Genomic DNA, 24,205 nt, shown 5'->3' with positions numbered 1-24,205 from the left:
AACCCTAGACTATTTTGGCCTTTTAAATCAACTTAATGTCTCATTATTCAAGTATCAACTTCTCATAATTTCTTTCTGCTACTACATTTAATATCCAAGGGACACTTCCTTCTTGCATTTTCCCCATACCCTGCTTCAGGAAAGGACAAGTCACTGGAATAGAGACCAGCAACATCAAAAGAAAGCCACTTTTTCATTTTTATGCATTTGTACCAGCTGGTAATTCATCGTTTACAAAGCTGGGGATGGCTAAAATTTTGTTCCAAGGAAACCATGCTCTGTTTAATACTGAGAACAATAAAATGCCATGATTTGTAGGAAGCAACTTTTTCTCTTGACCTTTTTATTACTGGCAAAATGTCAGCAGATTATTGAAGTGCAGAGAGCACAATCTATGATAAATAACTTTGTGTTGCCACATACCAGACCAAAACACCCCCTCCTCCCTGTCCAGACACAAAACCTTAGCTTTCCAAAACAGCTCTGATTTATAAAGAATTATAGATAACTAACAGAGTCTGAATGCCAAGTGCAATACCATGGGTGAACAGGGCTTGCTCAACTCCTGGAAGCATAAACAAGGGGGGAAGGAACAAAAGGAGCAAGAGCCAGAATGCAGCCTTACTTCTGTCTTTGACAGCTGCAAGATCACTGCTGACATAACACATGCAACCTTCATCCTTACCTGAAATACAGCAGCACGAAAAATTGGAAAGGACCCAGCAATAAACCATAAGGCTGTCTTCAAGTCTTAAATCAACTGCAATGAGACTTAAGATGTCCAACCTACTTAACTAATCAAAGACATTTTAGGGATCACCTCATCATAGCCTGTAATCACTTAGAGGGAAAAGATGTCAGAAAGATGGAAAAAAGAAGGTAGATAAATGTCAGATTAGAGAGAAAGCACATACCTTTTACTGTAAAGAAATTTTGCACCCATTTCTGAAGAGCGCAAAAGAATCACCACCAAAAATTAAAACACACTACCTGCCCAAGGAGCTCAAGCAGAAATCACTGGATGTAGAAATCTCAGGCAAAAATCCTTGCAGATGCAAAGTCAAATAGGATCAACAGGACTGATACAACTGGCTTGAAAATCCCAGATGCAAAGAAAAGCTACGTCGTCCAGAAAGCAAACTCCAGCCTTCCTACCTGAGCCCACTTTCTCACCAGATAAGCACCTTAGGAGATCACCATGCCAAGTGTTGCAGAGCCTCTTTCCAGCTGCCTGAGCCCTGCACCTCGCTCTGCTGTAATCAAGCAGCAGAGCAGCCTGTGACGGGCAGGTCGTGCTGCTTGTTAAACATTTCTAGTCCCAAAACACTGCATTTCCTCTCCACTTAAATTTTCTAAGGTCCACTTCCAAATCAGCCTGAAGAAAATATTGTTTTACTGACTTCAGTAAAATAAACCTTCTTATTATTTCACATGCCATTTCATTTCCTGGTACTCAAAGCTAAATGGCACAGATATTTACAGTACTGGGAGTCTCATCTGTAGCACATCTAAGACAGCCTCACTGAGCCAACAATTAAAGTAGGACTGCCCATTAAAAACACTACAGGATAATTCCAGGCTTCCTACGGGCACCATCTATGTGTGCAGCTCAGCTCATTTTCTACACATTATTAAAAGCTGCACTACTCAACTCCCCATTTAATTTCAATGTTAAATGAAAGCAAAAAGCATGACAAAAGAATGGTAGTGAATAAAAAATAAAGAAAAAAGATGTATCAGAAGACAGTGGTTTTACCCAGAGAGCAAACAGGCATACTCTGGCTGGAACTGGGCCAGCAGACAATGCCAAATAACCCCAAGAAGGGATCAGACCCTCTCCCTGCCCTCATAACAGAGCCCTGTAGGCCAACACAGGAAAATAAATAAAACCCAACCGCAAAACTTACTTTGTTATTTTTCCGGTGGAGACAGAGGCACAGAGGTGCAAGCAATCTCCCCACAGCTACAGCAGGCCTGGGATGGAAGCAGGAATTCACAGTGATCTCCTGATTTCAAAGCCAAATGCCCTAACCACAAAATTAACCTACTTGCATTGCCTCAACCTGTCTCAGTCTAGAAGAACCAAATTACTGGAGAAGGGAAGGAGGGAGAAAAGGGAAGAAAACAGAAGGTTTATCAGGAATATTTCTGGTCCACCTAGGAGCAAACACTGCTTACCTTGTTCCCCCATAATTGCACTCCAATCAATTTGGAACAATGGTATGAAGTTCAGTGCTCAAAATACTCAGCTTTTTGAGAGTTCAAGCAAGGCTGACCCAGACCTTCTCTTAAAGCAAGAAAAAGCCCCATATTGCTTAATGCTTTTTATACAGAGGCCTGGAATGCTCAAGAGAGTAAATAATTCCCACATTGCCTTTCCCCAGGGCCTCACATCTAGCCCAGATCACAAGTGTCAAGTATAATCACATGCACTCCTGATAGACTTTGAGAGGTAAGAGCACGGCACGAGTGCACCTCCCAGGAGATAAATGCTTGTATGGGACAAGTCCCTGTAGATGAAATTGGCAGCAGCCCCAGCAGGACAGCAAAAGGAGCCAGTGCAGGAAACACTGCACAGAAGTGGTGTCTTGGACCCCAGGGTACAGAGGTGAATAAACGAGGGAACACGCTTTGGTTTTCCCCTTAACAGCTTCAACTTCCAAACACACGGTGAAATCCTGCCCCAGATAAAACACTTCTATCCACATGGAGAGGCAGGGTGCGCCTACAGCAGCACCACATTGAAAGTGGCATAAAAGATGTCATTCTCAACTGCATCAAATATGCCAAGGCAGCGAGCTGGTGTGTTTTTACCTGGGCTACACAACTCTACACACCTTATGATTTGCTCAGGCTCTCAAACAAGGGCAATGGAGGGAAGCAACAGCACAAGCTGCCGCCGCTCCGGCAGGGGAAGAGCAGCAGAGGCGGGAGCTGGCGGATGGCACAGAGAGCTGGGCTGCACCCACTCAACTTGCCCGGGGACTTGAGATGTTGCAACTTGCTCCAAGCAGAAAAGAGCAGCAAACCACGGCTTTCTCTGCAGTGTGGGCAAAGCACGGAGGGAGCAGAGCCTCCGGGGAGCCATGCTACACTGCAGTGCCTTCAGAGCTGCAGTGGCATTCGCTGTGTGTGCCCCTGCCTATGTAGCTCCAGGCTTGGCTGGAGGGTGCAATCTGGTTCTTCATTCTGTTTCCACAGTCATTTTCACTTGGAGTGCATGCTGATTCCTTTCATAAACTGCTGCATCCCTGAGGTACACAGGGCAGAAAACTCTTCTATCAAAACCTGGGAGTCAGCGATAGAGAGGGGAAAATAAATTATTAAGGACCACATTGGGGCAGGTTTTCTTTCATTCTGTCTCGAGCAAAACTTAAATCACTTCTTCCTTCCCCCACTGTGGCTATGGTAATAATGCACAACTATTCATTATCCTCATCTTAACTAGAAAAGCCTCTTTCAATTTAGCACTTAATATAATTACGGTAAATTAAACGGTGTCTAGAAAAAGTCTTACCTTTTCAGAGCTATTATCTTACCTCTACGAAACTCTATCAGTTAAAAGTGAAGCTAGCTATTAAACAATAAAGGTTTGTAGCTATTCAGTGAGCAGAAAAGTGAGATGTTCAGTGGAAAATTGTTCAAATTCTATTTCTAAATTCAATACCACATCTCCAAGGGAAAATGGGAGAATCTCATTAATGGTATTGCAATGTCCCTCTTGCATTGCAGAGATAGTACTTGAGCACCAATTCTCTGTTCACTTCCCTTCACCTCAACAGTTTTGTTTTTTAATATGAGTGGGAAAAAAAAACTCTGCACTTTAGAAAATCATGAGGTAAATTATTGTCTTTGTGTGCTTTCAGCAAAAGCTTTCTCTGGCTAGTGATATATCATTAATGTGATTTCTCCAAGAGACATATAGAATAAAAAGCACTTGGCTGCCATGAAGTCAATGGGAAAACACACAGCCTTTGAGAGGGTCATGATAAACAAAAAATAAAAGCCATAAATTTCTACACTGTTACTCTGAGAAAATAAAAAAGAAAAAAAAAAAAAAAAGAAAAGACAAAGCCTCTACAACAGGTACTCAAGAGAGGCATTTGGTAAATGGTTGTTCTGTGCTCTCCTAAATAAATCAAACCCTGGCTTGGCAATGGAGTGATATCAGAAGCATTATTTTTAACTCAACATAAGCAAACCAGCCATCAGGAATAAATAAAGCAGGAAATATCTTTAACATATTGTTTTTCAACAATTGGGAGAACATTAGTAATGATTAGCAGCCAGCACTGGAAGTGCTCTCTGCTAACTGTGCATCTTGTGGGTAACAGCAAGTCTTATGTTAACACAATGATGTCAGCTGACAACAGCTTTATGACAGAGAACAGCATATTGTGCATTTCTGGGAAAAAGAACCTTTAGTGCTGTGGGTATTATTATGGTTAAATTGCTTCTGAGTCACACTCTGTTGTTGCTCAGTTTCTCACTTGGTCCCTACCTACCTACCTTTTATTTCCTCCTGGGGATGCACCTGTTCAAAGAGAATAGAACGGACACCGTTGCACCCACTGTATTAGCTCATTTAGACAAGTTATTCAGTATCTTGCTTTCATAATGAGATTATTTTTATTTATTTTACTGAGCAGCCCAGCAGAATCCAAGACAATGCTGCTCTAAATATTGTGTGAATTTCCAATAAGAGAAACAAAGACACCAAAGAACATAATCCAGTCACAGAGAGGGTGAAAAAGGCATGGAGGGCTGCTCTTGACACACCCCAGCCATGTATCTTCTCAGGGTACTCCAAAATGAGAGACCCTACACTGCACTTCTCAGATATACTCATGGCTGGAGGATCCTCCCAGCTTCTCAGCACACCTCACCCTCTTGGAAAAGAAAGCTTTCAGCACCTACGCTGAGGGATTCCACAAGCCAGAACTTGAACACCGGCTTGGGAAAAACTAGGTTAGAAGTCTGACAGTCTAGGCTTGGTTTAAGCAGCCTTGTCCACAAGTGGAGCTCCCCAAGTCTACTGCAATCCCTAGGTGTATGAATAAATGAGTGCAGTATTAATAAATGATTGCAGGTGTGCCAAGGTGCCTCCCATGACCTGGAGGTCAGAGAGAAATTCAGGCAGTGACAGCCTGATTTGATTACAAACAACAAAGCCTGGGTGGTTCATCAGTCAAAAAAACCCCCAAAACAACCAAACCAAAAAAACCCCACAAACCCAAAAAACACGCTCAACAGCCAAGAAATTTGGCCTTGTTTGAATCCACTGAACCTGAATTAATACAAAACAAAAAAGTCTTATACATGATTATACATATTCTATCTCCTCTTCAATGAGAAAGGTTACAAAGGCAGAGCAAGGCAAGGAGGCTGGGGTGAATGACAGATGTTAAAATGCAAAAACAAAAATCTACTATAAATAAAACTAAAAAATACAAACACTGTGTATTTCATATCTAACACACCTGTGTCCTGCTCTAGATTACAATAACAGAGCTCCATGGAAGGCAGTTTAAATTACTGCCTTGCCCACTAATGCTGTTATTTGTACGGTGCATTCAATCCTCGCTGAAAGCCTTCATAGTCCAAGTAAGGATTTACAAATTTACAAAAAAAAATAAAAATATATAGATATATATACTGCTTAGATCTGAACTGTCTTTGACCCACATATGAAAAAAAAGGTCATGAAATGATCTGAAAATCCAGATTACTTTCCTTAGTAAGGGAAGGGGAAAAAATAATTCACTGCATCAGCAATTGTCAAGCTTGCAGCAGTGAGGTTCTTTTTCAAGGCAACACAGCAAGAAAAGACAGAGAGATTCATTTTCTAAAATGTAAATCTCATTTATTTGCATCCATGCCAGGAGCCAGAATAACCACCCTGACAGAGCATTAATTCCAGTGGCAATTTCACATTCACATTTCAGGGGTTTTATAGATGAGCCAGTAAGACCTCCCCAGATGAACTCTGCAATGTTTGATAAAGCGTATAAAAGCCTTGGTCACCTACTATTACATAAAAATGAGTCTCTCCTAATGCTGGAGTCATACCAAAAAGAAAAAGTGCAAAAATATCAAAACATAACATAACAAAATAAATTCAATTGTTATTTTAATTCTGCCAGGATTACTCACAATGATCAACAGTTACCCACACCACGCAACAGAGCAGAATTCCCTTCCTCTCCTCATTGGGACATGGCAATTTATTGCCGTGAGGAGAGAATTCCCTGTCATTTTAACCTGAGAAAAGAGCAAATCAATTCAACAATGCAGTGCTAGCATAGGCTTTGCACTCTTAACTGGCATCAAACAACACAGGTAACAAAAGCCAAGCTGTCTCTGCAGCACTGAAGGTGGGAAGGAACAGTGACACTACAACAGCTGTCTGGAACAAAATGCATTGGCATGAAAATTAAATTGCCTTTCAGAACAATCTCATGATTTTGCCAAGAAAAAACTGAAGGAGAGCTATCAGGACACTGCTTTTGTGCCTGAAGTGCTGGGACACAGAAGGACCAAGCTCACATTTAAGCTTTGCACTCAACACAGAATGAGACATTTCATCCCTCGATGCCTCTCTGCCACATCTGATAGATAAGCAGCAAGTCTGCTTTTATCTTGGCCTCTGCTGATCGATTTAGACAGCACACCCTTCAGGACTCTACTACAGTAGCATTCCAGTTTGGGAATACACACAAAATAGCTATTACATTATTCCTTGGGGGCACAATTTCACATTGATTGATTCACTGACAGATTAGATAGGATGAAGCAGGCAAGCCCCATGTTGAGTTTCCCCCCCTTCTATGCCCCCTCCCTCCCCCAAGGAGACCTGCACACTACCCAGTTTATTAAGGATTTCTCTTTTGCCTGTAAGTATTTCTTCTCTGGCCTTTAGCTGGTTAATTTTTCACTGATGCTATAATCATGCGAATGGTAACTGGGTTGCCAAAACACTCAAACTCAGCCCTGCAGTCAATTCCCAGTAAGTTGAAGCTTGGCATGGAGTTTAACAAAACACATATAAAAACTACGGTCAAGGAGACTGCCAGCATGGTAAAGTTATTGATATTGGAACAGAGCACAGACTCAGTGACACACTGCAAAAGGAAAGCCCAGGTATACAGCTGCCTGTTTATTAAACAAAGACTAGAATTGAACCTTTTCAATTCAGACTTTGATTTATACACCTATAAATCTTTCAATGTGAAAGGAGCATAAAGGAAAAAGTGGTACAATTTCAACTGTAGCTCTACAAACACTACAGAAAACTGAGACTAAAGAACAAGGGATATGCCCATGGTTTTTATGCTGCTTGAAAGAAATTAAAAACACCACCACACAAGCACCTGGACTATCCTAACCTAAAAAAACCCAACATTATTCCCCCTTTCACATCCCTCTCCTTCTGTGATGGGCAGAAACCATTTACAGGTAACTCTTACTAGCCTGCTGTTAGCTCCTCCCAATTTTACAGAATAGTCCCCTTTATTCCCTTGATCTTTTTGTATTACACAGATGCATATACAATACCTAGAGCCCGATGCAAGCACAACACTCCTACGCCTTGAGAAGAGAAAGAGGATTCTTTTTAATTAAGAAATGTGGAAACCTTGGCAGGTTGCACACTGCTCCTTCGTCCTCCACAGAGGCTCAGCAGCTACTTATCAAAAGGGTGTTTTTCAGGGTGGTTGTCTCCTTCCTCCTTCATTGCATGACCAGAAAGAGCCACAGTGGTAGGGAGAAGCTAGGATGAAGGCAGAACCTGTGATTTAGACACAGCCCTATACAATTAAATGCACCATAACCACACAGCTCCAAAATGAGGGCTGAGCAGCACCTGGGAAGAGTTTGCTCAGTCTCAAGATGCCTGGTGCTCTAAAGCACAGCATAAACACCATCAGTGACAGTCAGGAGCCTGCATAAAGAGTGAGCAAGCCCAGACCCACACTGAGACACACTGGTATAGCAGGTCACTGTCATTCCTGCTCAAACTCACGTGTATTTGGCATTTGGATTGTTCCCATTTCCCGAGCTGCTTCTTGTGTTTTCTTTACCTTAGTAACCACAGCAGGCATGCACAAACACCTACAGTGTGCTGCCAGAGACATCTCATGTTGAGGAGTGGAGGCGTGAGGAGCAGCATTTTTGGCTGAGAAAACACTGCGCTGCTAATGCTCCAAAGGCAGGCAGGTCAAGAGAAAAAACACCAAATGTAGCTTTTCCCCCAAATAAAACAGGAGATCAAATAGCACAAATCTGTACAGCTGCAGAGGGAGGTCTGTGCTCTGCAGCTCAGAAGCAGCAAGGCCCTGCTGACACACTTCAGGGCAGTTTCATTTTTACCTCTTCAGCCCCAGATCCAGAAAGAGCCTCAGATCCACTAAAAGACTTTCAGCACTGGCAATGCCGAAAATCTAACAATTGCCTCCAGCAGATAACAGCTCCCTTGGACATGAAGTGAGTCCAACCCAATTCAGATGAGCTTAACTGAAATTTTTATGATCTATGAACATAATAAGAATTAGTCGAGTCTCCGTTTTACTCTGAGCATGGCACACTGATTTCAAACACTGCACATTACAGATTATAGGAATGGTCTTTCCCTGGAGATATCCTGGATTCCAAACCACAGCACTGTATCAGACACAGAGCCATTTTAATCCTGCTGTAGCCAAGAAAGCACCTTGAGAAATATCTAATTCAGCAATAGAAACTGAACCACCTGTACTGCACAAGCCTCCCTCCCACTCACCTGATGAATCAGTGTTGCAATAAAGCACATGAAAATTAAATTAAGCACCACGAAAAGATTAGAGCAGTAAATCCGCTTTCAGTTACTTTCATGCATCACCGTGATTAAATCATTCCTTAGGTTCACATTGTCCACTTCAAACCCAAACAGGCGGTGGGCAGGACTATGGCCTGCATCTTCTCCCATGAGTCAGAGAACTGCTGTCTGTAGCTCCATCAGTAGTGCCACAAAGTAACCCCTGGAGCTGAATCTGACTCTCTTGCTGCCCCCACGTCCTTTTAGCCCAGCTCTGTCCCCCTCCTTGCCAGCCAGGGTAGGGGATACTTCCAGGGTCACCTATTGTCCCCCTGGGAACTGCCCAGCTGAGAACACCCATTCTCTTCTTTGGGCAAGAGAACTTACCACACACAGAGCCAGCCTTGAGGCTTCTGTCTCTCCCTCCCCACTCATACCTTTTTGGAAACCTTCTGTCAAGGAGGAAAGGTGGCAGCTGGGGACACATCCAGTGCAGTGGCTGTCCTCTGCTCTACAGAGATTGCTGAATACTGTCGTTATCTCGTACATCAGTGCAAAGAAGGGGAAGGAATATTTTGACAACAAAGATACTGCTGCAGCTGGATGAAGCGAGGAGGTGACTACGCAGTTTAAGGAACTTTCCCCCTCACGTTAAACAATTGTTTCACACTACAACACTTTAGGTTTGCATAGCACTTGAAAAATACGGTTTCTGATCCAACAGACAGTTGCATGTGCTTATGTGTTTATTTCTCTAGGAATGCTGCCTTGCTTCACTTAGTGCAAGCTAAAAGTATTTCCAAACATAGGTTTCCAAAGTCTGGTTATTACATAGCCATGCCTATGGTCTCAACTACGGTATCTGAACAAGCACCTATAGGAAAGGTAGTTACTATCGTCAATTGAATGCAGCAAATTAGCAACAGTGCAGGCTCCTTACTAGTTCCTCACCATGCTGGAAGAAATACAATAAAAATGCGTTCCACCTACCAGATATGCCCACATGTCTAAAGAAATCAGGTCTCCTTGACAGCACGCCATCCCACATGCCACAGCGGCCGCTTGCTGGCCCCCCAGCCCTGCCATGCCGAGATGTCGGGGGGCAAGGGGGTTCACCCCGCAGCTCCCGTCGCCAAACCCCGAAAGGCACACGTAGAAACACAAGCTGGGCACAAAGCACGGGCAGAGGCGGCAGGGTTACCCTCCCAGAGCTGCCAGCGCTCAGACCCTCGCTGCAATCACACCGCCCGCAAGCTGATTCGGAGGTACCACGGTATACTTAAAAATAGGCAGCCTGGCAGCGCGGGGGACAAGAACAGCTAGCATGGGAGGCGGGGGAATGGATTTATTGGAATAACTTAGGGCAAGGAGGGAATGGTATTTGCTTTTATAGGTTATTTTGGGAGGATGGCTTTGGGGGCTCGGGGGAGGACGTGGCTTTTGGGGGGAGGTGGAGAAGTCCGGTGCGCCTTACCTGGCCGGGACGGCCGAGCCCCCGCGCGGTGCCGCGCTCAGCACGCCGCGCCCCGCCGCCGCCGCCGCATCGCCGGGACACGCGTGGGACGGGAGCGGGGACACGCGTGGGACGGCAGCGGGGACACGCGTGGGACGGCAGCGGGGACACGCGTGGGACGGGAGCGGGGACACGCGTGGGCCCCGCCGAGCCGCTCCCCCGGCCGCACGGAAAGCGCGCAGCGCCGGGCCGCGGCCGGACAGCTGCTCGGGGGAGGCGGCGGCAGGAAATACCAAAAGACTGATCCAACCACGCTAGGGAGAGAGGGAGGGAAGAGAGAGGGGAATGGAGAAGAAAAATAGAGGGAGAAAAAATGAAAACGGAGGGGAGGGGAAAAAGAAAAAAAAAGAGAGAAAAAAGGAAAGGAAAGGTGCAAAATCCGGGCGGGATCGGCGCGGAGCGGGCGCCGAGCTCGGCTCCCCGCGGGAGCGCCCCCGGCGAGCGCCCCGGCCTCTCCCGGCCGGAGCTCGGTTCTGTTGGGTTTGTTATTCCCCCCCACACTCCCCGCAGTTTGTGTCTTTCTTCTCGGCACAGGGAGAGCCTGAAGCCAAGGCAGAGTAAATAAAGCAAAACCACCAACCCCTTGAACTAAAGAAGAATCAGGCGGACCCCCCGGCCAGCAAGCAGCAAATCATCCCTGGGGTTCGCTGAAGCCACGCGCAAGATAATGCAGAAAAGCCAACCTGGAGGAATCAGCACGCAGAAGCCCTGCAGCTGCAGGAGCACTTTGTCTCAGCATCCAGCCACACGCCTCCGCCGACGCCGTGCCTCAAAGGCGCCCATGCAATATGCAGCCCTGACACGCAGCTGGGCACGCTCCCAGCTTCGCCTGTGCATCCAGAGCGAAAAATCAATCCCATGGCAAGCACGGACCCCTAAGCTCCTCCAGACGAAGAGGACAGTCCAATCATCGCATCCCTGGCCTGCCTGCCCTTCGGGGGAGGGATGACTTTACAAGCAGCAGAGTATCTGGTAAAGCATCACGGCAGAAAACGAGGCAGCCACACGCATTTAACTGCTGCTTCCTCTCGCCTCCACTCTGCAGGTCCCACGGTTCAGCGCTGGACCAAGAACAGGAAGCCAAGCAGGACTTCACACCTCCTTCATCTCCATGGGAAGAGGGCTAGCAGAGTTAAAAGGCACCCAAACTTTCTGAAACCAAAAATCACATGAGGGGATAATGTGACCAACATGAGTCTGACTTGCATCATTAAAGTCTGAATCACCCATGTACAGCTGAAGCTTTGGTACAAAATACAGCATGAAGCTCAGACTCATGCTTCTGAAAAAGAAGCATTAAATATGTGCCTGAAGTGCTTTACTACCCCACCCTTCACAGAAAAAGCCAGACTTTAGTGTGTGCAGAGGCTGAACCAAGACAAAGATCACCAGTTCTGATGTTCCTCATACCACACCGGAAGCCAGCTTCCAGCACGAAAAAGCAGCAATTGATTACTTGAAGAGGTCTCCCACATCTTAGTGAAAAGTCCTGAATCCATCCTAAGCTGCAAGATCAACTTGGACCAGGGCACAATTTCTCTCAGTTACTGCCTCCAGCTGACTCCAGCCCATGCACAGACTACAAGGCTTCCCCCTGCATCACTGATACCCATGTCAGAACACCAGTAGAGGTAGTCGATTTTCTCCTGGTGAGCTCAATGGGACATAGAGCACAATGCACTATACCTAGCTAGAAGTAGATCATGGTGCTGGAAGGAGATGTCACCATCTATTTTTGCTCTTTCCTGGAAAGAAAAGCACTATAAACACATCATAAACTATGAACAGCTCACACAGCCTAAGCTGTCCCTACTATTCAAGAGTCACCCCAGCCCTTCTCCACCCGTTAAATAAACCCCTGAATCACTTGCGTAGGGCAGGTGAGTTTAAGTTCACCTGTATTTGTTGTGATTTCTGCTATCATCTGCAAGTTGTGGAGAGTTGTCATGATTCCAGCTGCCTTCAGGTTGGTCGGGATTTTCACTTAATCCTCACCAAAATTTTACCCTGAGGGCAAGCCTGTGCTGTGCAATAGGGCAGGGCTCTGCATGGAGGTGCCAAGGCCTCTCATCACCCTGGCTCTGGGCACTGCCAGCTTGAGCCGTCCTCTTAGAGTGTGAAGCAGCTCACCCTGCCTCATACTGCCTTCTCACTCTCCCTGTTGCCTCCTGCCCTGTCTGTTCCAGGCCACACTGGGGTCCTTTCTGTGTCCTCCACGCCCTTCACCTTCTGCTTTTAGAGCTGGAACACTCAAATGCAGACAGGTAGTTTCCAGCACTTTGTCTGGTATCTGGCTTTTTAACTAAACCATGGACTTGACATTAGTCCAGCTGTCTGTATCCAGACTGGCTCTGTCCCACCATGGCTTCTTGGCTACTTTGATACAGAGATCTACAGATTTTAGCACCCTATGTGAATCTCAGTGGGACTTAGAGTTCACTTCCCAGGGATTTTCATTTTGAACATTTAAAAAAACCCTTCTAAAAGTGTTTTAGCTAAAGATTTATACTAAATTATTTGCTTATCAGGCATTCATTCCATAATTACTAGTGTTTCATCCATTCACTGCCACATTGCCACACACCACCCATTTTATAAAAAACTGAGCATCCAAAATTATTTCTGTCAAAACAGTTAGAGACCCTGATAAAGAATAATACATTATGTTTTCCTGTGTGTTCTAGGACAGTGCTTGAGGCATTAGTGATACACAGAACAGAATAATTGTCAGTTAAATTGTCAAAATTTTGTCAATTGCACCATGAGAGAATATTTACCTCAGACTGATGCTTTGAACCGTGCACCCATGACATTTCTTATGGCCCAGGGAGCCCTGAACTTGGATTTGCTGTCTTCAGACCTTGCATCAGATGGGTCCTCTGACTCTGGGTTAGAGCATCACTTTCCTGTCTGTCTGTCCAAGCTGGGACCTAGACCTGTTCTCCCCATTATAAATCCCCCACAAAATGTGGGGAGCAAGCAATGCAAACACTAATATTTTTAAAGACCATTTTCCACAGCCCTCTAGTGTCTATTCTGTTAACAGCCATTCAGAAAACACATCTGCTGGTTATGTGCTATCTGCAATCCATGCAAATACTCCTGAGCTATGCATAAAACCCTAAGTGGGTAGATGTGGAGTACAGAGCTCAAAACCCAGCATGCATTTGGGGTGAGCCTTGCTGTATCCTAACACCACCTGAGCTCCCTAGCTTAAAGCTAATTCATCAGTATCCCCCAGATATCACATATCCCTTTGACAGAAGCTCTCTGATGAATGTACCTTGCAGTTAGGGCTGAGGACCCTTCTGGCTTCAGTTCTCCTTTGCAAGAAATAAGCATTCCTTTCAGGGGGTCTGCAGCTGTGATATTTCCTCTGGGCATTTGCCAGTGTTTGCAACACTTTCCCACCACAGCAACAAAATTCTGTCCTAAAAGGGCTTGTAAACTGGTGTGAACTCTGTCATAAACAGGGTAACAAAAGCAGCAAAGCATAATAAGCTTTAATTCTAGTGCAGGGAGTGTCAAGTCAGCTGTTTCAGCTGTTGTTACTCCAGTCCTTACAATCCAGTAATGCAACTCAAAGACTTTAATAGTCAGAACACTGAAAAGCAGTATCTCACATCATATCTTTTTATGACAACCCTTGGGGATGTGCAGCACCACAGTATCAGTGTTGCCTAAAAATTGTGGTAAATGCAGACAGGCAGGTGAGCAGCAGCAGTAACAGACAGATCACTAAGTTCTCTCAGGTCAGCAGCCTGCCTTGGAAATCACTACTGTGCTTTCCCCTGCATCTTCCTTTTCAAATCCCCCACCTTTTACAACTGCTGAATGAGCTCCTCTTCCCCCAACAGAGATCAGACCCCACCTATGTGAACTGTAAATGCATACTCATTTTGCAGAGTTCAGCAGACTTGCATTTTATGCTTTCCTATATCTCACAACATAGTTGCAAGAGTTCTTCAAGCTCCTATTCATGACTAGATAGTTAAATACCATAAAAGCCGTAAGATGTATTTATTGGCCTCTATTAAAATGAAAATGGAGAGGATCATATTTCTATCATTATAATTACTACAATGGCTCTAGAGCCATAACCACATTAATCAGACATCATAAGAATGGTTGTTAGAATTGTAAGATACTTGCCCTTAAGCTCATGGCACATAGTGAGACAAGAAGCAGGAAGCTTTAAAACAAATGATTTTAAAAATGTTATTAAACATGGGTCTTTATCATTAGCCATAAGCTTCAACAGAGCTGTATACAATTAATGTTAAGAAAAAGGTCACTTTTACCCGCAAGTGTTTTCCAGTGCAATGTTCCTTAGCAAAAATATTCAATGCCATAGCTGGGTAGAGCAGGACTTTCTTGTTAACAAATAGTAGTCTGTCTGTTTCTGAAAAAACATGTTTGTTCATTTTACGTTTTGAAAAACAGAGCTGCTGCTAAACCAGGATCCTAATTGCCAGTTTGCTGGAACAGGTCTCTGGAGAAGTTAGAAAAAACACAAACATCTCTCTGGGACCCACTGGAGACTGGAGTCCTCTTGTGGCAAAAGGTAGAGGAAAATTTCCAGTGACTGATTACTGCTGGCTGAAAGCTGGGACCCAGTAAGAGACACAGTGAGTATCTACTTTGTAAAGAGCTTCATGTCACATTGCAGAGCACAAAAGAAGCAACATGAAGACTTCACAGCTGGCAATGGGTAAGCATCAAAAGGAGCAGGATGCCACAGTGTTTTGATATTGCAGACTGTGCTTCTATTTACTGTGGTAGCTCCTTTCTTTTAGTGTGTTCCCTGCTGAGATGATGTTTCTGGCTGGGGGTTTTTTTGTTTGTTTGGTTGTTTTTTTTCTGTCTCTGTTAGCAGAGGTAATTTTTCCTGAGTGGTTTGCTAGCAATAACTTTTCTCCTGGCTAATATATTCACTGTACAGTACCAGAGGTCAGCTCCCATCCTTCTTGTCAGTCTGGCTGAGGTGGGAAGGCAACACAATTCTAAGATCCTGTTTAGATCCTGCTGCTCTCTATTCCATCTCATTTTCTGCTGTGTTGTTTCCTACAGTAGACCCTATGGACTGCCTTGAGCTCATCTTAGGAGACATTTCCATGAATGATGGATGTTGGCCATGTTAATGCCATGATCCCTGCCTGGAACAGCACTGCAGAAGATAAAGTAAGTAATCTGAAAGTCTTTCTTCACTCACACACTGTGGTCAGAAAGCTTTCACAATATCCACATCTGGGCTTGGGTTCCAACAAAGAAGTTATCTGGCTAGCAATTTCACCCTGTGGGCCAAGCCTCCAAAGGGCTCATGAGCCTCTCACAGCGTTGATGGTCCTGCAAACAAGATTTTGAGCTTTCAGAAAGTCTCCAGCAGGAGCTTGTAGCACAGGCTTTCAGAGGAAGCTATAAAGACCTGCCAGTAACAAGATAAAAGATCACAGATCTTACCTGGTTTATTTTCTCTGTCCAACCTATCAGATGCTTGGATGGTACCCTACTTTCTATAACCGTAACCTCAAGGGCGTTTTTCAGGAATCTAAATACAATGCCATTTCAACTGCTTCATGCCAGACCTCATTCCAGAGGTTCATTTTTTGTGATCTTAGGTATATTAAACAAGACTTCTTGGGCAGACCTTCCCTTCACTACCCTGCAGCCTCACCAGCTGAAACTTTTGTCTCAAAGAGACTCATTCAGGAAACCCAAACTAAGGTCTGTGCTGGGAAATAAAGCTGTTCCACATACGTGGGTGTTACTACATCTGGAGTTAAATGATATTTAGTTGTTACTTCCCAGGTTCCTAATTTCTTACTGTTCAGCTGAAACCTGTTCACAACAAGCACCTATTTTATTTTCCTCCAAATTTCGAAGCCAGCAAATTAAGCTGAATGCTGCCATTATGGCTTTGGAGTGAAAAATAGATCAAAGAGTTTGGCTGCCATTGATTTGTTCCCACAGGCCTGGCCAGTAACTATCTGCAGGTTTCACCTCAGAGAAAAGCCCAACATGCTGAGCTGATCTGGTGAGCAAGGTTCCTTCTGCAGCAGTCTGGAAAGCAGCCGAGATATCCAGGATCTGACAAATAGTCCAGGGAAATCTGGGCTAGATTTCAAAACCCTTGATAAGACATGACACAAAAACAATTTGGTATTCAAAAACATTCCAATAGCCCTTGTTGTTGGTCAGGTTTCAAGCTAATTAAAAACTAAGCTAGTCGTTACAAAGTCTCAAAGGACAGAACAAAAACATTCATATATATGTAAACATATCTATAAGTAGAAGCATAGTTTGGGTTGGGAAGGATCTTTAAAGGTCAGCTAGTCCATCCCCCCTGCAATGAGCCAGGACATCCTCAACTACGTCAGGTTGATCAGAGTCCCATCCAATCTTACGTACAAATATATATATAAATGAACTTCTAACATGACTGCAATGTGAGTACATCCCCTGGGCAAACCCCTGGGCATCCCTATCCCAAATTCTGCAGTGTGGATCACTCTTCCATGGGGCTCTTCACCATGCAGAGGCTGCTCCAGTGTGGGCTCCTCTGTCCATGAGCCTCCCACAGGGTCACAGCATCCTGTCAGGCATCCACCTGCTCTGGTGTGCTGTGGGATCTCTGCATCCCTGTGGATCTTCATGGGCTGCAGAGGCGCAAGTGCTTCACCATGGTTTGCACTACGGGCTGCAGAGGAAGCTCAGCTCTGGTGCCTGGAGCACCTCCTCCCCTCCTTCTGCACCCCCCTTGGTGCCTGCAGGGCTGTTCCTCTCCCATTGCTCTCATCCCACTCTTCTCTGGCCACAATTGCAACTGTGCAATCACTTCTTTTGCTCTTTTTCTAAAATATGCTATCACAGAGGCATTACCACCATTTCTAGTGGCCCAGCCTTGGCCAGCAACACTTCCATCTCTGGATTGCCAAGGACTGGCTCTGCTGGACAGGGAGGAAGCTTCCAGCAGCTTCTCCAAGAAGCCACCTCTGTAGCCCCCGTGCTACCAAGCTTGGCCATACAATCCCAATCCAACACATGTATTTCTATAAGAGATTCTCCTATCGGGCTCATAAACACAGACACACAGATCTTCATACGGGCCAGTACCAATCTCTCCACACATATTTAGTTATGTATTGACTGATCAATACTCTGTCCGTAGATAGATCTGGATCTAGACAGACAGAAATCACAGCTTAAACAAATAGGAATATTTGTTTACTACTTCATTCTCTCCAGAGGGGCATTTTGACTTACAGATGATTGAATCTAGTTCCTGACACTCGATGTATACTATTGATCTGGAGGTCAGGCCAGAGAGTAACAAATCAGCTCTATTAGTAGCTTTGTAATAACACTGTATCATATTCCCAAGCTTGCAGCTGCTTCCCAGGATGTGTTTGTTCTCATTCTTGACCCTTTTTATTTTGCCTGACTCTTGACTCACTCTTGCAGCCAGCTCATCTCTAATAAATTATGGAACTTCTAACAGCATCTTTCCTGCTCTTCTCTCCAAAATTCATCTTCTGGCTCCGTTTGTGATCAAGCAAAAAAAGTCTCCTTGGCTGTTACAATTCATTTTAAGGATTCTTTGTTATTGCTGATGACTCCGGTGAGCTCCCACAGGGGCTTGAATATCAGGAAGAAAAAGTACAATAATATTTTTTGCTGCTTTCTGAAGGGCATCTGGCTTGTCTGCACAGAGGGATGCCAGTATTTTTGTCATCCTTTTGCTTCAAACAGGGAGACCTGTCTGGTGTTACAGTCACAAGATACAATTATACAAATAAAACACAAAATACTGAAGCCTGTATGAAAAATGTTTCCTGAGAACAGATCTAACATTATCAAGGACCATGCTCTGACTTACAGCCCAAAAGGAAGGCACACAAAGGTTTGTTCCAGATTAAATTGTCTCCCTTTTATGCCACAAAGGACCTGGTTTGATCCCAGTGTCACTGATTAGATCTGTGCTGTTGAAGTCCACACATGAAGGCTTTCTTACAGAGGATAGCTTGATTTATCTACTGCTGGAGTCCTGAAATAGTGGGATAATACCTTGGGAACTATGACATCCACATGGGTAACCTGATGGTGGCCACAGAGGAGTGTAGGTATTTGCTCCACCATTTTGCAAGTTAAATTATTTGTGTCCTAGCTGTTTTCAGTCCTGATGAACTCCATTGTTCCCCTGTCAGTGACTGTGTCTCCTGATCCCTTCATACAGTGAAACCAGGCTTGCTGTGGTGTGACTTTCTCATGCTGTTGCTACATTAGTAAGCAGGAGCACATCTGTAGGGCAAAGAAATTGGTAGTGAGGATGCAATATGCATACTATTTGCATTTCAGAGCACTGGCTTTGGACTAGCTTTAGTCTGGTCCCATCAAGTCAGCATCCATCAACAACTGCAGCAAATTAGGCATGCTCCTAGAGTGCATCTCCCCGTGCTGATTCACTGAAAGGGATTCCAGGTGCATGTACTCTGAGGCTGATCTGGCTCTGAATCAAAGAGCAGTAAATAAAAACTATCTGGATGTTTGCCTCAAAACCGCATTGCTGATCTGTCTGAAAAAGAATGACATCTGAGAAACAAAGAGGCTGCTGACTGAAAAAAACAAAGGAGATACTGATGGGAAAAAACACCCTGAATGCAAAGACACAGATTTCAGGATAACGTGTCAGCTTATCTACTGACTGGTAATAACTCCTTAGATTTGCAAAAGCCTTAGAGCATGTTGCTGAGCCCTTCTGTGTTATGCTCCCTCAATTATACCTGGCTGTGAATGTCAGGATATTTGTCCCTGTTAACACCCAGGAGAAAACAGCTGTGTGGAGCAGTTAACCCATGTGGGACATTGCTGGAAGCAGATCCAACAGCTGAAACACCGTAGCCTCACATTCCACCCAGGCCTTCACTGGGTACAAGCCTTGCTATGAGGCCAAAGGCTGCTTTTTAAAATCAGATATTGTCACATGGTGGTTTCATGCCACTGTTCTGAAGATGAACTATGTTAAATGTAGCAGCCTTTCACATGGTAAAGATACAGGCATTAAAAGTAAGACCAGCTTCTAACAACAGATGTCTTTTAAAAAGGAAATCAGTGAAAAACATATCACAGGTTTAAACAACAAATGCTACCTGTGGTTACATTGACCAAGAAATTGCAAAAAATACAAAAAATACAAAAAATATATGAAATGTGTTAAAGTGTTTATATTTGTACAGTTAAAGGAGTAATGTTCATCAAGTATATAGGAATGAAACCAGAGTTCAAGACCATCAATGATCTTTTGCTACCCAGAACAGGAGACTCTCTGACATGCAATTACTCCTTGTCCTGCTTCCCAATGGCTACAAAGAAGAGAGAAAAATGATGGGTAGAATAAAATATTTTCTTTCGCTGATCTCAGAGTAAAATAAATAATTACATTTGAGTATGGTGAGCTAATTTTATAGTGCTTTTCAAAAGTACCTTAAGTAACCCTTGTTAGGCAGAACAGAATCCAAATGAACCTTCACAGGTGTGGAGTTATATTAAAACCTTCAAATTTATCCTATTGTCATCAGATCTGTGCCAAGCATCTCAGCCAGCTTGTGCTTCTGCAGCAAAACTTCATGCTCCTCACAGCTCTGTCAAAGTGTCCAGTGAAACCAGATGAAACTCGGCAGTTCTGGACACCATCAGAAAGCTCGCAGGATGCCTGTATCAGCAGTGACAGTGATGCAAGGCTCTGCTGGTTAAAGCCAGAGGGAAGTCCCAGCATATAGATTGGTTTTGAAAAATTGCACTTGCCACTGACAGGAAATTCTTTTTATGAGGCAGTAAAACCTTAATGGAGTGGATCTGTAAAGGAGCAATATCATTTGGTGTCAGCTGGGGTCTGGATATCATCACGTATTCTTTTTCTTTGGGTTGCTGGATTATGTTAAATAGGCTGGTAATTTTTAGGGATATTTGAGCAAAATTGTTTCCTCTTCTCTGAAATACATGTCTTGGAAACCTGCTTATACGTGTAGACACAGTTTCTCCCTGAACAGATGTTACTTTTCACAAAATTACAAGGCTGTCATCTGTGGTAAATACTAAGCCATTTCAATAAGTCTGTTCTCTGAGCTGGTACAGAACATAGAACCCAAAGGAAAGAAAGGAAGATCTGGTGAGAAAAATAACATCTTCTCCAGACCAGGTCTTCTGGCCTCAGATACTGAATTTCTCCTTGCAAATCTTTTATGCCTTCAATTCTTCATGAATATGAATGAAATATTTCTCACAGGCTTTGCTCACATACATTTTATACTCTTGAAATCTTACCTACCATGTCTAGAAATGCAGTTACTCCTATTCTGATAGAAATAACAATATTTTATTTCATTTCAGTAGTGCACTTCAGCACTTGTACAGAAAAATAGTCACTGACTCCTTCTCTATTGCTTTCCTGTGGGGTCTTTAGATTTTCCTTTAAAAAGACTCTGGGAGTTTCTAAAAGCACCAGTTTTCAGAATGGAAGGAATTTTCAAAGATAAAAAGACCTGCAAAGAAGAAAAGTTATGTTTATAGAAGAAACTAATCAGCCAGAGATGGTATTATGTGTTTAGGCTTTTGCCTGCGCAGAAGTAAAACCAAGCAAGAAATGTCTTTATGTATCTTTTCTATAAGAAGGGCAGTAAGATATATCCCAAGTAATATAACCCTAAAAGCATAAGGCAAATAATTTCTCTTTCCCTCTCCTCTCTATTTTTTTTTTCTTTTTTAACAGAAAGAAAAGCTTGTTTGTTAGAGTGAAGCTGGGGATGGAGAGGTAGGAAAGCACTATCTGGGGAGGTGGCAGACTCCCAATTCTTACTCAAAGCACAGGTAAATGTCATCAGCTCAGAAAACACAAAGGATTCAATGTCTGTCAGTTGTTTGGCATATTCTCACCTCACTTGTAAAAGCAAATTCTTATCTGTTAGAATGGGAAAGGATCTTTCTAAACGAAAAGTGAATGTAAATAGATACCTGTGAGCTTGTCTGTGCAGTTGTTTCTTCCTGCTTATACTGGTCTAATGAGATGATTCCTGTTAAACCAGGGTGGACATTCTGATTTTAGGTGAAGACTAGATCTTGTCAGAATAGCTTAAAGAATATGCAGCAATATACAGTAAAATAGACAGACCTTGGTTTTAGACACAAAGTGTCCTCCTGGGAACTACTGCTGGTTTAATTAAAGAGGTTCAAAGTCTCTCCCTTTCTATTATAACTATCCCATGTTGATCAGCCGAGTTTGAGGAGAGACTGATCCCTGCTGCATGACATTCACCTTCACTTGAAAAGATGCCAACTCAGCTGACAAGTATTGTGACTGTAATGCCATAAACATTAACTATTTCACTTCTTAACAAAGCACACAAGGAAATCAAAGGACCAGAGAGCCTGAAGAAACACTTCCCAGAATACAGAGCGAGCTTTGCTGCTGCTATGCATAAAATGAATATATTTAAGCCTACCTACAGTTAAACTGGAAGGAAGTCAGAAGGTGGGCACCAGATGAACTAATTTTTATGAAAAGGTAAGGGTTGGGCTCAGCTTTGAAATGCTAGAGAAATAGTACTCTCATTAACAGGTTTCTCTCTTGTCCCCAGAGAGACATCCTTCTTAGGATCTGGAAATAGGATGCTTCCAGAGTCCTCCCAGAGCTATAGCACCGACCTGATGGATGGGCTAGGGTTGTTGGGATGTTTTTAATGACCTATCATGTCTTTCTTCAGGAACTTTGAGAGATCAAGTTGCTGAGAACAGTTTGTCTCAAAGTATGACAAGGGAAAAAGATGATAAAGGATGCAGGGACAGGTAATCTACTGAATTCATTGCACTGCACAGAAATTATGCCATGACAAACTCACTGTCTGTTGATGAAAAAGAAGTCTCAAAATGACAGAAGTAGGTAGTAATGACTGCTGTGGATGAACTATATTCTGTGGTTTTGGAGGAATTCTGGGAGAAGCCTTCTGTGAGAGGTTCATGAAATAATTACTGCCTGCTTTTTGAGCATAAAGTGATGTAAGAAGCAAAGCTGGATATGACCTCTTGAAAAGGGAAAACATGTATCATCAGCTAGATCTGAACCTAGCCATCTCCAGCTTTCCAGAGCCATCACAACACCCAACATGTTCTCCAGTGCAGAGTATACCTGGCACACATAAATCCTCACAAAATGGAGCAAATCCAGCCTATTGTACTGTAAAGATTTCCCATGCAACTGCCTGAGAAGTGCACATGGTCAGCAACAAGCCAAAATTACTCTGGTCACTGAGTTAATTAATTAATTTCTTGCCTAATTGTCCCCATCAAGGGCTGATCATTGTTCTTAGAGTTAAAAATTAAGAGTCTATCTCCCATGACACATGCTAGATCAGCAGGAAATCAACACAGCCCCTTACAGCATCTGTGAAAATCCTGAAACTCTGGATGGAAAAGGCCTATTAAATCAGCTCAGTGTGTCTGGGTCCAAGACTGTTCCTAGAACTGGTTATATATTTCTCAGCACCCCAGGAAAGCATGACCACAGCTAGCCATTTGCAGCATGAAGCTGCAACAGCTCAGGGCTCCAGGTATGAGCTGGGGCACAGAAAGCCTGGAAAGAGAAGTTTTGTTGATGACCACAACCAAATTAAGCTAAATAGATGCACCGTTTTGGGATTAGTTGTCTTAAACATTTCTTTTAAATTAGACAGGACAAGATATGTGCCTTTTAAAATAAACTGAAATGGGCAGAATTTATATCAGACAATGACCAGTTTTTCATGTAAGATGCACTGGCAAGCCCAGTTATAGTGCAGTGAAGTTCTCCCTCTGGTCAGATCCTGAAAGAGATTTTCTCCAAGAGCATTCAGAATCAAATGTGCATTTAACTTTTCTTTCCATTTCACACTCCATTTCTAGTGATTAATGCTTGTGTTCTAGATGGATGAAAGCTGAAACAGATGTTATCCACTCACAATGCAGTCCTGATAACCCTGAGCTAAAGGCTGAAATCCTTAGCAGATTAGCAACTGAAATAAAAAATGGATAAGTAAAGTGGGGAGTACGGCTGAACAAACTCTTATAGATTTTATTGCTGTGGATAACAATGCACAGAGGCTATGTAATATCTGTGCTGATCTGCCAGAGGAAAGATTAAATGGCAAAATTCCAGCACTGAAACGGCAAGTCTTCTCTGCTCTACCCCCTCAGTGAGAACACCAATTTTATTATCAGAATGTCACTGTGCACACTCTACTATGTTGATAAAAATGTGGAGTTTTCAGCTAATTTTCCTCTTGTTGAAACCAAGTAAGTTTTTCTGATACATTCCTATGAGTTTATGGCATTTCTGCTGTTAGAAGTACTTGCAGCCACTTTGTGGTTCATCTGGTGCTGAGCACGTTAGAAAAAATATTTGAATTTTCACTGAAGTGAAACTGTGACTGGCTTTTATCAAACAAGAAGACACAATTCTTCATGACTTCAGAACATTTTTTCATACTTCTTGATTCAAATTTAGGAAGTATGTTGTAGCAATTAACCTGACATTGCTTTGTCAGGGAAAAAAATATTCTCCCTCCCTTGTTCTTTGCCTCAGAGAACTACAATATGTCAAAAAGCTGTGTTGTATTAATCTATAGACAAGACAAACCAATTCAGCTGAGAACATGCTATTGGAAACTAGAGGAAAGGAGGAGGTCTGCAACATCAGTACCCTGAAGAGCAGAGAACTGGCTAGAAATCTACCAGCTATGAAGCTCAACATCACCTAACCCACCCTTTTTTTTTTTCCTTGTTTTTATTTTTTTTCTTTTTTAAAGACCCTGCAATTACTTTCTTTAAAGCCCAGGAATGGGAACATGGATGCAATAATCTAGTCCATTACCCTG

General features: G+C 43.4%; 1 protein-coding gene across 16 annotated transcripts in view; it reads right to left on the bottom strand.

Annotated features, from left to right (window-relative positions):
* Nucleotides 1-24,205, bottom strand: part of OSBPL5 (oxysterol binding protein like 5) — a 179,827-nt gene that overhangs the window by 123,925 nt on the left and 31,697 nt on the right. For 2 of the 16 annotated variants that reach the window (XM_086892609.1, XM_086892619.1), the window contains exon 1: nucleotides 9,229-9,293. The exons of 6 other annotated variants lie outside the window; for them this stretch is intronic. Coding sequence is in view for 2 of the 10 variants with exons in the window: in XM_023929028.2 (XP_023784796.2) it covers nucleotides 9,782-9,877 (96 nt within the window). In the remaining 8 variants the exon portion in view is untranslated. Of the gene's footprint in view, nucleotides 1-9,228; nucleotides 9,294-9,781; nucleotides 10,207-10,265; nucleotides 10,747-10,884; nucleotides 11,496-24,205 lie in introns of those variants that run through there. 8 more of the 16 variants (XM_086892612.1, XM_023929032.2, XM_086892618.1 and 5 more) reach the window with 8 other exon arrangements.

This window comes from Cyanistes caeruleus, chromosome 6, assembly GCF_971803275.1.
Source record: "Cyanistes caeruleus chromosome 6, bCyaCae1.hap1.1, whole genome shotgun sequence".
Lineage (NCBI taxonomy): Eukaryota > Metazoa > Chordata > Aves > Passeriformes > Paridae > Cyanistes > Cyanistes caeruleus.
This window is presented reverse-complemented; position numbering and strand designations above follow the sequence as displayed.